General features: G+C 40.8%; 1 protein-coding gene across 1 annotated transcript in view; it reads left to right on the top strand.

Moving 5' to 3' along the window:
• Positions 1–15,364, top strand: part of LOC124614112 (protein piccolo-like) — a 1,087,733-nt gene that overhangs the window by 370,577 nt on the left and 701,792 nt on the right. Inside the window, 1 exon segment of the mRNA XM_047142918.1 lies at positions 13,202–13,390. Coding sequence (XP_046998874.1) covers positions 13,202–13,390 — 189 coding nt within the window.

Raw genomic sequence — 15,364 nt, 5'->3', positions numbered from 1 at the left:
CCAGCGGCGGTGGCGTTGAATTTTCAGGTTTCCAGCAGCGTCAAGTAATTAAGTTACACTAGCTTTCGACCTAGACCATTTTCAAGTGGTGTGACTGTCAGTGGGTCGCTGGTACGCTCTTGTTGCACTAGCTGCCGGCTGTGACGTCACTGGTGCACGCGGCGTCGCCCTAGCACTGGCATATGACTCGGCTCTTGGTGTGCCCGCTTCAACCACGCGGTCGCTCGATTCCAAGCCGCACTGATACGGGGGCCGCAAGTACTTGTCCTCACCGATTTCATTCATATTGATAGGATGTGCAGATCACGGATAGGATTTCAACATACGTAAAAAGGAAGGATCAACTCTCAACTGTTTCCGAGAAAATTGGCTTCAAGTTTTATATGCTAATGCGTGGTGCCTAGCAGCAAGAGTCCGTAGCCAAGCGAGTAAGCGCTTACTTTCGTAAGATGGGAGACTCTGGATCAAATCTCGCTTCCGCTCCTTTTTTCCCCTTTTTCCTTTCTTTCTTTTCTGTTTCTTCGTTCGCACGTAATCCTAGTAACAGGTGTATTATGACTGCGCAACTTATCAGCATCCAAGGAATCATTTACAATTGTTAACACGATCCTTACCTCGAACATTTGGGTTTTTCTCTAACATTTTGGAAGTAATTTACCATTACAACTGTGTCCATGCAAGTACGTTTCAACCCACCATGAGCCAGTTTTCCCGGTACAGGTGCAAATACGGCACGATTCACCGCACGAACCCATTTTCTTGGTAATCCTGCTGATGGTTTTGAACCACCAGAAACAGCTGCAAGTGCCAAACAACTTTCGGTTACCGGTAGTTTCACAGAGGGTGATAAGGTGATCATTTCAGAATTTAGTCAGTCCTAACTCTAACTATTTTTGTTAAATTCAATCTGAAGACTCAAGGGTGTGCATGTACCCTGTCTTTAGTCAGGAACGAGTTTCCCTATTTTCAGAGTCCTACTACTCAGTGGTGAATTGATCTACAGACCTAATTTTTTTAGGCCCCGAGTATGCAGACTACTAAGATGATACAATGTGTAGAAAGTAGGATACAATTGTTAGATTTTTTATGAAAAACGTTGAAAAACATACTTTTTCCACACTGTGGAACAGTAGAGACCTCATCTTGTACACGATAACTCTTCTGCCCTATTATTAAGTATAAATAACAATGAAAAGTATTTGGCATTGCAATCAGTAGTTCTTACCTTCACTTATAGACAACTCCAGCGCAAAAAACTTCAAATTTAACGAATGTCAAAGTCTTGGCGCGGTACATAGACAACTGAATCTCAACTTGAGGTTTTGCTGAAATGTTTACAAACACGAGGAATACTTCAAAAAGTGTTCCTGAAATATTTGTGGTTGCCTGGTAGGTCAGAACTGTAAACAGGTGAGAGCTGAAAACAGTTACCTATTATTTACCTCGATATATGTTGTCTTTCACTGTTAATTGTCTTTTCATTGTAAAGAATTACATGATACAACTAGGGTGCACAAATGAAATGATATATCCTTATTCTGTTTCTGTAAATTAAAAAGATAACTCTAGAGCAGCATAAGAAAAGGTGCAAACTGGAATGACATACATTAATAACTTTTAAAAAATGTACAGGTATATATATAGATACAAAAATTCTGCAAAAAGAAATTTCATAAACAAATTAAAACATGAAGAAGGAAAATGTAGTTTTAAAACTCTTCCACGTTACATATAACTTTGATTTCCTTGACATCTTGATGCAAAACAAAATGAGTTCACTTAAAGGGGAGAGATATGATTTTTTCGTAGCAGTTATTGTCAACTTTATGCAACCAAACGCTGTTCCTTAGTAATAATGGGACATCCACCTTACATGTAACACTGGAGAAGGGGAACCAAACAGCATGGCATGCACGTAATTTCAGCATCTTTAAATTACTGTGATGCATGGGAAATGTGTCCTGTGTACCGGTTTTCATCGTATTTGAAAGCTATATACTGACCTACTGCAGCTGTTCCGATAAAGGATTTTCATGAGCTTCCATAGCAGCAGTGCTCTTGTTTGCGTGTGTTGGAAGTCTTTTCATTACAAAGGCATTAGAAGTAGTGGCTAGAAATGTGTGGTGCGATCGTGTTCCTGGAACTGTATTTTGTGTACTGTACCTGTCTTTTTAAGAAACTTCATCATTTGATCTGTGAAGAAACAAGGACAATATTACCGCGTTGTATTGTTTGGAGTGTCCATGTGAACAGTGCAACCACTTTTCCTCATTCAGAAGTGTGGAATTGAACTCATAGTTTTTTGCGATGAAGTTGTCTTTAAGTGAAGGCAAGAGCTACTAATTGCAAAGCCAAAAGCATTTCAGTGTTACTTATACTTAATACTAGGACGGGTGAGCTACAGTGCACAAGATGAGGCTCTACTGTTTCCTGGTGCAAAGTTATGATTTTAAAAAAGATCACAAATTTAAAGCAGAACATAAAAAAGTGTACTTTCCAACGTTTTTCATAAAAAAATCTGAATGATGTATCCTACTTTTTATACATTAAATCAACTTACAAGGGGAGGCCGCCAATTGTGAAATTCAGATTCGATTCATACTGCGCATAATAAAAGCTCATGGCCAGATGTGTAATGTGGCAAAGCACCAAGATGCACTTCTCAGCCGTTGTCGAGAAAATCGACAGTTAAAAGAAACAGTTGCGGTGAAATACTCTCAACGATTAATAATTTTCCACAGCGTCGTGGCGCAGCGGTAAGCGCTCGGGTTCGTCATCCGAAGGTCGCCGGATCGAACCTCGCACCATGCAATTTTTTTTTTAGTATTTGTTTTTTGTAATTCAGATATATATATATATATATATATATATATATATATATATATATATATATATATATATATATATTCCTGGCAATCAGTTGCAACAATTATGCATATAATAAGTTGTTGAAAGTCGTTTGTCGTGGAAAAACTGGCGACTTCGAACATCATTATGTTTTCCGCAAACAAAGTTGTATTTCACAAATGTTATTAATTGTCTTCATAATGTTAACCACGTATAGTTAACGGAAGACGTAGAAACGATATTCCGACACGAATACGTATAACGTAAGTCAAACGTTCGAATTAGAAATGAGACCCCACGAACACAAATTCGCTGTGGCAGGTATGAAATATAAACTCCGTAACTCGCTCGTTGCACTTGAAGGACAGATGTTGAATGGGCCGAAACGAGCCGCCGCGCCTGCTAACTTCGAAAGAAGGTTGATGCGGTCCCTAGCGCAACTTATAACATCGTCGAAAATCAGTGCGGACGGGAGAGCTTTGGTACACCCTGTTAAACAAACGGAAAAATGGAGGCGCTACAATTGGAGAGCGATCCGCGAAGGCAAGGCCTCCCCTTGTTAGTGGCCTACGCCGCTCGGAGTGGCCGCGCGGTTAGAGGCGCCAGTCACTGATTGCGCGGCCCTTCCCGCCGAAGATTCGAGTCTTCCCTCGGCATGTGCGTGTGTGTGTGTGTGTGTGTGTGTGTGTGTGTGTGTGTGTGTGTGTTGTTCTTAGCGTAAGTTAGTTAAATTAGTGTTAAGACTAGGGACCGATGATCTCAGCAGTGTGGTCCCTTAGGAATTCACACACATTCGAACATTTTTGAGTGGCCTACGTACCAAACGCATACAAAATTTAAGTCTGTAGGTCAATTCATTACTGAGTAGTATGTCTCTGAAAACAGAGAAGTTAGCGCCTGACTAATGTCTGGCTACACACGCTTCAGTCTTGAAACCTGAATTTATCAAAAATGATTAGAGTTAGGACAGTGCTATTTAGCATGTTTACTATTAAGATAAGTAGATATCCATGTACCAAATACGACTAAATTGTGGAATGGTCACTTAGGATCCACCAAAAATCTGCGATTTTACATGGAATGATCCGAAGGGAGAAAGGGAACAGTGTTTACAAACACGAAGAATACTTCATTCGTATGTTAGCTCCTGAGGTAGTTATATGTCAACGTTTCAAGATGTCTGATTTTATGAGTAAATGTATTGATGTGTCTGGTACTTCGACAGGAGGAGAACGTCAGCCTGATCTTGAAGCCGAATCACTATACAGTGAAGTTTCACAAACACGGTTAAAAACGACACTTGTGTACAGCGAACAGGCCCTTCTCCAAAACAATCTCATCGCTTCGAAACCTTCTGCAGTAATAACACAAGAACACACGAAAACTGGAGAAGAAATGTTTCACAGAATTTTCGTAACGCAAGCGGAGAAACAACTTGTGGTACAAGTCGAACTAATTGCCCACCAAGACATCGATGAAGACCGTGTGTCTGAAGAAACAGAAGAAGTATCTGCATATTCCTCATACGATTACGAGGCCGAAGAGAAGCAGTCGAAAATGGACAGCGATTATGTTCCGCTGTATTGGAAGATTAGGGTCATCGATGTAGCGAGAGACCATCCAGGATGGAATTTTGCCGTTCTCCGTAGAAGGGGAGCTTCACGCCTCAGAAGCATGAAAGATTTTAAAAGATGGGAACAACATATAAAACAAGGTGGAACAAGGCGTGAACAACTTGAACAATTGATTCGTGGACCTATGATCGTTTCATAGAACTCGAAAATGTAATCAGGAGATACCGACGAGAGACCTGCGGCAGTGGGCCCTTGCTGTTGGCTAATCAGTTTCCTGATTTAAATTTTCAAGCTTATGACTTGTGGGTTGTGCTCTTCAAACTAAGACATCCGTTCATCACAGAAATATCATCAGATTTGTGTCCAAGAAGGAACGCGCTTCACTGCAGAAAGTCCTTGATGCCAGCAAATTTCGGAATGCGGACTTTGTGCCGTCATCCCAAAATATGACTAGGATTATGTTATTAACACAGATCAAACAGATATTACGCATAAAAGTACCTGATTCATTTACATCAGTTGCAACCATACGATGCTAATATTTGAGTGTTTGTAGAGGGTGCCACTATCAGTCAACCAGGTTTTCCACTTCCCACTAGGTGACCACCGGGCTGGTCCCCACGTCCCACCTATTACACGACTCGCAGACATCTGAACACGTTCGCACTATTCCATGGATTACACTAGACGCAGACAGCTGGTGTACACTAATTCCGTGCCGGCTGGTACGAGGTGATGACAGGTACGTCATCCGGCCACCCCTTAACATTAACCATGCCAACCTTGCGAAACTGCGGGATAAAGGCGCAAGTAAAAGCAAAAAGCCACTATCAGTCAACCGAACTCTCGCTGAACGCGGAACAAAAGTGGTTCTTGTGCAGTGAAAGGATATGCACGAGGTAACACATTCGTTCACTGCACAGTATGCTGTCACATTATCTGGAAAATTACTGCCAACGGTCTTCGTAAGCTTGCAAGAGACCACTGGCTCATTTAAACTAAGGGTGCAAAGAAGCAACTGTTATGTACGCACACAAATACAAAAATGTTATGATAACATTTTCAAAGTCCGGAAAACTCACAACAGTACTAAACAGGAAATTTATGATCGACATCTTGAAGCTATACGTGAAAGAACAATAATTTCTTGTGCTACTCGATTCATGGGGAGAGCAAACGAACCCGGTTTTATACGACGAAATTTTTCAAGATGGAGAAGGTCTGTCAACGTGCCATATTAAAGTAATTCCATCAAAATGTACTCCATTGGAGCAGCCCTGCGACGTTTATTTTTACAGGCAGGTGGAAAACTTTATAGAGCGACTACAAAATTGCTCGTACATTATCGAACACAAGAGAGAGATAGCTTCAAGACAAGACTGCATAAAAATTCACCGCCATTCGGTGATTTGATCAGATATGCGTGGTACGCCGTGAAACTGTGTGGTGACTGAGAACCGTTTACGAACGTAAACGAAGTTTGTCTTGAAGTAGAAACACTGAAAAAACCATGCTCGTGCAAAAACTCGGCGTTCATTACGTGTGTAGTATGCCACAACAATGATTGATTTCCATGCTTCCTACAGTCAGTATCATCCTTATTCGGGCAGTGCTCCATACGTGTCACAAATGTAGATACAATAATGTCAATACAGAGGTTATACTGGTCGTGTATCCGTTATTATTTCCAATGTTCTTACAAAAATATTTTGTTTTCCTATTTTTCGGGATAAATATTATGCAAATAATATATGAATCATTAAATATTGATCGTTTGGATAGTCATAAGTGTATTGTTAGAGTTACATGGAAATAAAAAGAAAGCACCAGCAGCGAGATTCGATACAGAGACATTGCGCTTACGAAACTAAGCGCTTAAATCACTTGGCTACGGACTCCTTGTCCGTTAACTGCCATACGATAGTACGTATACGCATGCCTGAAACTTTCAACTCGATTTTTTCGAAAACGGTTGAGAGTTGCGCCTTCCTCTTTACATAAGTTGAAGTCCTAGCCATTTTCTACACACCTTGTCAACAAGAACTATGTCGGTGAGGGCAAGTACGCACGGTCCCCTTGTGAACTGTAGAACAACGCTTATGTTAACGCTTATTTTTATTTCAGTGGCTTCTTTAATTACACAGTCCCATAAGCAGTTAGTCAGAACCATGACAGAAATTTCGTCAGATTTGACCCTGTGAATGTTTTTTAAAGCCTACTCAGCTAAAGCAGGTTTCTTGGGTAGCATAGGTGATAAAATCTCTCACGCTCCTTCCTGCGTTGCTCTACAGTGTGTACTGTTTGCGCACTCGCAAGGTATCTTGTAGACCCCAGGTGTTCTGAGACCTGCTGCATCTCTAACTGGACTCAGTAATTGCCAGATTTTTGTCGGGGACGTGAAGATCGATTTGATGTTACGTCTTTTCAGCAGGCGGCTTATCTTGCCCGACGTGAAGTCACATAACGGCAAGAAAGTAAGTTTCTTTTCATGCTCCTCATTGGTGGTCTTATTTTGATTCTTGCTTGGTATCGCTTCATTTGTTTGATGAACATCGTAGCCGTTATTACTAAAGACTTGGGATAGGTGCTCATGGAGCGGGTTATCAGCGTCTGATATCATTCTTGCGTGGTGGACCAATGTTTGTAACAAAGAGCACATTGCTCTTCAGTGGAAGAAAGGGACACTATTCTGCTTCATCGTATCCATCGTTGGTTCACCAACATAGAAGCTAGCGAAGTACTTGGCCCAGCTCATCACTTTACATCTGGGAAAAAATCAACCGTCTTTGACTGAGTGAAGGAGCATTATGATTAGTTTTGATGTGGTGGCGCTGTTTACGAACATGCCTATCAAAGACTCTTTGGACCTATTATCCCATTTCTTTGTAGGTGACATGGTTGAGTTATTTGGGCGCACTCGTACTACTTCTTATTTTCTGTACAATGGTCAGTATTATGATCAGATGGACGACGTTGCGATGGGGAGCCCATTAGCTCCAGCAGCTGCAAACCACTTCATGGAGAATTTCAAGGATGTTGCCTTAGACACGGCGCCATTAAAGCCCAGCTGTTTCTCTCGATACGCTGACGACACGTTCATCATTTGGCCCCACAGATGTGAGAAATTTTACAAGTTCTTGGAATATCTTAAGGCATTAGCAGTAACATTCGGTTCGTCTTAGAATTAGAAAAAGACAAAGCATTGCCCTTCCTTGTTTGCTGCAAACGAAATGGCAAACTTTGGTGCATCGTGCAAGAACTATATCAGATGCTGATAGCGTGCTCTCTGAGCACCTACATAATGTTTTTAGGAACAATAGCTGCAACGTTCATCAAATATAGGAAGTGATCTCAAGTAAGAATCAAGATAAGCCGCCTGCTGAAAAGGCAGAAGATTAAAACCGATCTTCAGGTCTCCGACAAAAATCTGGCAATTACTGAGTCTAATTAAAGATGCAGCAGGCCTCCGAACACCTGGGGTCTACAAGATACATAGCAAGTGTGCCGGTCTTACGTCGGACAAACAGTATGCACTGTAGAACAACGCAGGAAGAAGCATGAGAGGTATTATTGCCTACACTACCCCGAGAAATCCGCTTTAGCTGAGCATGCTTTAAAAAAACGATCACGGGATTAAATTTGACGAAACCTCTGTTATGGCTCGCACTAACGGCTTCTGGGACTGTGTAACTAAAGAAGCCATTGAAATAAAATTCACCGATAACATTCTTAACAAAGATGGTGGCCTGCAGCTCAGTGCAGCATGGGATCCAGTGATCGTGTGGTTGAAGCGGGCACTTCAAACGTCGGAGTCAATCTATGCCCTTATATGGCGAGGCTGCGAGCGCCAGTGAACTCGCAGCCGACAGCTAGGTTATATACGGTCGCTCCAGTAGCCCACTGGCAGTCAGACTAATCGACAATGACCAAGGAGTGCTTAGCCAAAAACTCGTGTGATTTTAATCATTTGACGCCGATGGGAACCCGAAAACTTTTTATTCAAAAGTTACATTTTTCACTGTAAAAAAAGAAGTTTTATGTACACAGTGGTTTTTGTTTTATGGGCATTGGGACGTCGTTCAAGGCATATTTCTCTGCCTAAAGATTCGTCTTCCATTGCTGGAAACATCATCAGAGACTTTAACGGCTCAGAAAGGATCTAGTCTCAAACAAGCTCAGAGAACCAAGCTATTGTTACATATCCACGCAATGATTGGCTTGTGACGTCATCATACCGCTTCCTAGGATTGTGGAGTGACATGGACACATACGACTGCTGCTTACAAGGGAACCTCCCCATCGCACCCCCCTCAGATTTAGTTAAAAGTTAGCACAGTGGATAGGCCTTGAAAAACTGAACACAGATCAATCGAGAAAACAGGAAGAAGTTGTGTGGAACTGTGAAAAAAATTAGTAAAATATACAAACTGAGTAGTCCATGCGAAGATAAGTAACATAAAGGACAATGGAAGTCAAGGAGCGCCTTGGTCTCGTGGTTAGCGAGAGCAGCTACGAAACGAGAGGTCCTAGGTTCAAGTCTTCCCTCGAGTGAAAAGTTTAATTTTTTATTTTCAGTTTATGTGACAAGCTCTTATTTTTTCGTCACTTTTTTGGGAGTGATTGTCACATCCACAAGAAAACCTAAATCGGGCAAGGTAGAAGAATCTTGTTACCCATTCGCAAAGTGTACAAGTTAGATGGGTCGACAACATATTCCTGTCATGTGACGCACATGCCGTCACCAGTGTCATATAGAATATATCAGATGTGGTTTCCTGTGGAGGAATTGGTTGACCTATGACCTTGCAATCAAATGTTTTCAGTTCCCATTGGAGAGGTACGTCTTTTCGTCTACTAATCGCATGGTTTTGCGGTGCGGTCACAAAACACAGACACTAAACTTATTACAGTGAACAGAGACGTCAATGAATGAACTGACAGATCATAACTTTGCGAAAATACGGAAAGTAAAATTTTCAGTCGAGGGAAGATTTGAACCAAGGACCTCTCGTTCCGCAGCTACTCACGCTAACCACGGGACGACGGAGCTCCCGAGCTCACATGCTCCGTTATGTTGCCTATCTTCCGAAGGACTACTCAGTTTGTATATTTTACTAATTTTTTTCATAGTTCCACACAACTTCTTCCTGTTTTCTCGATTGACCTGTGTTCAGTTTTTCAAGGCCTATCCACTGTGCCAACTTATAACTAAATCTGAGGGGGGTGCGATGGGGAGGTTCCCTTGTTAGGATTGCAGAGTGACATCAACCCATGTTATGGTGCTCTTAGTGGGAAACTATTGGTGCTGTTTGTTTTATTTAGCCCTAAGGCCCACAACTGGTCTAATTTCAATCCTCCTCCTTCTCTGTTAAGTTATTTTTGTGCTTCTGAATTTCTGTGCCCTCTTTTTAAATCCTAGTGCAAAACAAATTTAACAGAAAAGAAAAAGGCCTGGAATTAGGCAAGTTGTTGGCCTTAGTGCTAAATGAAACAAACAGTGCCAACTCTTCTCCTCTACAAGTCCCGTAACACGCAGCGGTCTGATGACAACATGAACTGACCATCGCAATGATGTGTTTAAACTGTGTGACGTGCTGAGCTTGTTTAAGACTGTAACTGCTTTCTGATAAGTGAGTCGTTATTGCCTCTGATGATGTCTCCAGCATTGAAAAGACGAAACATTACACAGAGAAATTTTTGTAGACCATGGCCTAATGCACATAAAACAGAAATCACCGAGAATGCAAACACTGGTCATGAAAGCCTTCATTGTGTGAACACAAATACGTCTTTCTTAAGACGCATAGCATCGACGGAAAGCTTCAGTTTGTTTCCCATTATGAACAAATGATTTTGAAATCGGAATCTTACACGCTCATTTGATAGAGTGCATTTTACTGGCATGTATTAGCAGGGACATTAAGAACCTGAAGAATAATTAGTACTCGGGTAGCGACTGAGCAGCATGCTGCTGCACAGCGGTAGCAGTCAGTGTGGGCATAGGTGGTGCTGTCACTGTTGGAATACTCGTTACACCTCATGTTTTACTGCCCCTTTTAGTACATATTGGTAAAACGAATATCGCAACAGACTAATTTGGCATCAGTGTGTCGAGTGGACATGTAAAATTCCATGCTAAAAATAATTTTGTCTGTCACGGGAAACAAACCAATGTGTTCCCTCAACGATGTATGGTACATGAAAGATGTGTTGAGGAGCATTTGTTTAGGCTGACTCCAGCTATATGTTTGGGGAGGGTGATTCTTACAAGACACACCCTGTATAATGTAATATACAAAAATGTTTCAGTACCTTTATATCATTATCAGTAATACTTTTAATTTTGTCTTCAAACTTGGCTATTGCTAGAGCTTTAAAAATACATTGTAAAATTTGAAACGTATCAACATTGAATGTAACCAATTATATGTAACCAATTATATAAACAGATTAACTGCATGTACATTAACTATTTAACAATTCACCTTAACCATAATGAATAATAACCAATTTTTAAAGGTGTGTATCAAATAAATTTTGTTAAAATAAAAGGTAAGAATCAGCAAATTTAACAGAAGATAGCACATACAGAGAAAATAAGGTGTGAAAAAAATCAGATTTAGAAATAGAGTATGAAATAACAGTAGAGGGAAGGGATGCTAATATTTCTGGCTTAGCACAGAAATAGTAGTCAGAGTTTAGACCACACATTTATTCAAAAATGCTATGCCCACCCAACTTAATTATGCAACTGTTGCATTGTTGTTATCTACTCCAGTAAAATAATATGTTTGATAAACTAGCTTCCAGCAGCATGTTTGAAGAATTCAGTGTCATCAATATGATAACTCTTCTGGTGTTTCTTTGAAAACAGATAGTATTCAGAAGGACTTAGGATGTGTGAATAGGAAGAATGGTTGACCAGTTGGAAATGTAGCATCTTCAGCTACATCTTGGCTATTGTGCCAAGGTGCAGTGCCATACAGTATAAGGATCCCTTTGGTCAACTTTCCATGGCATTTCATCTCAGTTGTCTCCTTCAGCTGATACAGGAGGCTGTCAAATACTTTGCAGTTATACTGTGTCACTGAGGTAGGAAGACCATCGACAGAATTCTGTCTGTAGCCCAGATAGTGGATGTCATGACTTTTTTGGTCAATTCTGTGTACAGAACCTCTTTGGTCACAGGATTCATCTGTACTGCCATTCCTATGACTAACTGTTACTTGGCTTCGAAATCATAAGTGTGGAATTAGTTTCCATCCCCTGTCATTACTCTAACCAAAAAGTCCTTTGTAGCATCACAGTGGGCCAGAACTGCTCTGTACATCCTCTTCACTTCTCTATTCAAACATTTAGGCACCCACAATGAAAGCGTCCTAATGTGTAAGATATTCATAGCGTGTAGGCTTTCACGGCCGGCGTCTTCAGTAATTAAAACTTCCAGGCTAAGAGGCCGTGGTCCAGTGACGTCTCTGTTCACTGTAATAAGTTTAGTGTCTGTGTTTTGCGACCGCACCGCAAAACCGTGCGATTAGTAGACGAAACGACGTACCTCTCCAATGGGAACTGAAAACATTTGATCGCAAGGTCGTAGGTCAACCGATTCCTCCACAGGAAACCACATCTGATATATTCTATACGACACTGGTGACGGCATGTGCGTCACATGACAGGAATATGTTGTCGACCCATCTAACTTGGACCACGCCCTCTTAGCCCGGAAGTTTTAATTAGTGTAAGATATTGTTAATAACTAAGAAGCACACATGTAATATGTTTATTATCTTGGCTATATTTTTATTTGACATTTACCAGTCCCCAGGAATCAGCTTATGAACAACATAGTTTGTTCATGGAGCTATTACTGTTATGGGCTGCCCATTAAGGTATTCATGGTGACAAGTCCAAAATTGAGGTGAGACACCCAGATTTTGACATCGCTGTAGAAAGAATACTTCTCTAGTGTCTGTAACATCTCAGGTAATTTCCCTTTAAAAACAAGAACATTGTGACCCTCCATTACTTCACAGACCTGAAAAGTTGATTGTGCTTCTACCATCTCTCATTCACCTGATATTATTATTATTATTTTCTGAAAATTGTTACAATGTAATTTACAGAACTCAGAATGTAGCTAGCTAATATTAAAAAAGGAACAAATTTACTGCACTCCTTTTTAAAGTGTTCGAAGTTTATAATTGCACTGTACTTCAGTTATATGGCTAAAACATACCACCAGGTTTGTAGCTTCCAGCACTAGCTTAGCATTGTAAAGATCCAAACCTTGTTATTCCCTTTAAAGTTTCCACTGGTGTCCAATGTTTTTATCTTCTTGCAGTCTCATTTTATGCTGTGCCAGGCATTCTTCAGGAAAGAAAAGGCACACATTCACACAAGCAGGCACTTGATGCACATGACTGCTATCTCTGGCTGCTGCGGCCAGAAATAGAGGTCATCAGAAATAGAGGCCATGTATGCGTGAGTTATGCCTGCTTTGTGTGTATGTGTGTGGGTGAGTGATTGAAAGCTCAATGCGTAACATTCTTTTTATTGTGTCTGTCTGTAACTGAACATGTCATCTTTATGGTGAGTAGCAATCTATCCGTTACATAATATTGTTGATTATATATAAAGTAATACAAATAAAAATGGCTTTGATTGATTTTGGCAGTGTGTTTCCGACGTAATCATTGTGTTGTTGATAGTATATTTCTGTGTTATTTTCCATAATTCGACTTGATAATTGAGCATATTCTGTGCTTTCATTTCTTGATTAGGATCCCAGTCCAGCCAGCTACTATGCTGTATTTGATGGACATGCAGGGACCGATGCTGCTATTTATGGAGTAAGCCATCTGCATCAGTTCCTGGCAGAAAGTCCATTCTACCCAAAGGATCCTGTCCGGGCCTTGAAAGATGCTTTTCGGCGCACAGACCAACTTTTCATTGAAAAATCACATATTGAGGTAAGGGTGCAGACAAGCAGAATGACTTTTGTCTTTCATTTGTATATTTTTCCTAGCTTTCGAATATTTTTCTACTCATTAGTTCACTATATGCACATATAGTTCATTTATTAAATTGCATTATCATGTTTGTACGTGTGGTGCAAAAATTTAGCTTCATTTGGGATAATGTCTAAACTACAATTGTAATGCTGAATTACTTTGTTTAGATGAAGTGGTTCACTCTGTAAGAACAGAAACTGAATGTGGATAGAGAAAAAACTTATGTAAGTGACAAATGACAATATAGATATAAACCATTCAAATCACTTGTCATTCTGTACAAATGGTTTTGAGGGAATTTGACACAACTCGGGAAGCAATATTGATTAAGTGTAAAGTGCATAGAACTTGAAATGCACTTTGACTTTTGTGTAGTAGTGTATGATATACGTAGAGATCAGATAGGTGTTACAAGCCAAGGCTTCTGACATGGAGGGTTATGAACAAGCTAGACTTGATAGGAAGGGTTGTACCGCAATAAACTTTCTTTCAGTAATGTCACCTGATGAGTGATGTAAAGCCTTCAGTTCAAGAACAAGTGTCTTCAATATAATAGGGGCTGTACTTCAGGCAACAGAGACGAAAATTGCAGCAAGATGCATACTACCATGACCTGTGCTGAATGGAGTGCGGCATAGCATTTAGCATTGCTGCCTGGCATGTTTCAGGTTGCCACTTCAAAACTGCCCACCAACAATTATTAATTATTTAGTATTTAGCATTTCTCGAATGTTCTCAACATGTCTTATGTTTATAATGTTTGTATATCTGGGATATTCAGTGTTTCTGTAAATAGCAGCACTCTCCATCCACGCACTTTTCTGTTCTGACTGCTTGTTGCGATTTGTAACGATTCAGAGCTAAGTGTTATACTTCATTGATGACACTGCTTTTGGTTTGCCCTTCATTCTGGTTATAAAGTGACATTATTTGTTGGAGACACTGGGTATTTCAAAACAAGTGCGTCATAATGGCTCCAGTTAGGCAATGTAAAAGCCCGTCTCCTACATGGATAGGCATTGGAATACAAGCAATACATCTCCACAGTCTGTATATTCTGGAGACCAATGGATTCTAAACAGCAGTTAGTCAGCTGCACATCAGGCATCCATCAATGTTTTCCAGAGGTGGTGGTCAGGACCCATCCAAATGGCTGAGAGGATTCCTCTGAGTCGCCAAATACAACAGGTGAGATGACATGATGTGCTTGGAAAATGTGTACTTAACTAATCATGTGGTGCCAGCATAGTGCATCAAGGGGAGGGAGGAGGGTGGGGATGACATAAGTATGACCGACTCTCGAATATGGTCCCCATGGCAGTTGCAGAAGACTGTAATGTGCTCACCTCTTTCATACTGCAGGTTGTAAGAGAAGAGATACAGTATTTATGGCAGCCAGAAATGTCAGTCTGAGTGAGCAAGAGATAGCAATTACGAATGCCAAACCAAACATCAGGAGCTAATAGAAAATGTTGAAGAAGAAGTGTACCGATCTTTACCAACAACCACCACCAACAGTCAGATGTCCCAGGAAGAACTGATTCAGCAAAAAAGGATTTATGCCACAGATGACAAATGTCAATGCAGTGTTGAAACAACACAGATACAGCTAACCCTTCCTCCACTTACAACGCCCTGCAGAAGTACAGACATTTGGAGGGCAGAGAAGGCGATATGGCAGTATGTTTCCACTGTGGACGCTCTGGACACTTTGTACAGTTCTGCAAAGAAAGAAGGCCAGTTTTCGACAACTACTACACCAACAGATGTCAGCCATAACAACAGTTCTGTTCATTCCATTCCCCATCATGCTTTAGCTGTTCCCTATCACCATATAGAGATACCAGCAACTCAGCTGCTCGATAAATCCGGAAAATCAAAACAAGAGAACCATCTGTGCAGATGAGCCCAGCCCTGCCTGGTGAAAATCCT

Source organism: Schistocerca americana, chromosome 1 (assembly GCF_021461395.2).
Source record: "Schistocerca americana isolate TAMUIC-IGC-003095 chromosome 1, iqSchAmer2.1, whole genome shotgun sequence".
Taxonomy (NCBI): domain Eukaryota; kingdom Metazoa; phylum Arthropoda; class Insecta; order Orthoptera; family Acrididae; genus Schistocerca; species Schistocerca americana.
Note: the sequence above shows the minus strand (reverse complement) of the source record. Positions and strands in the feature narration are given on the sequence as shown.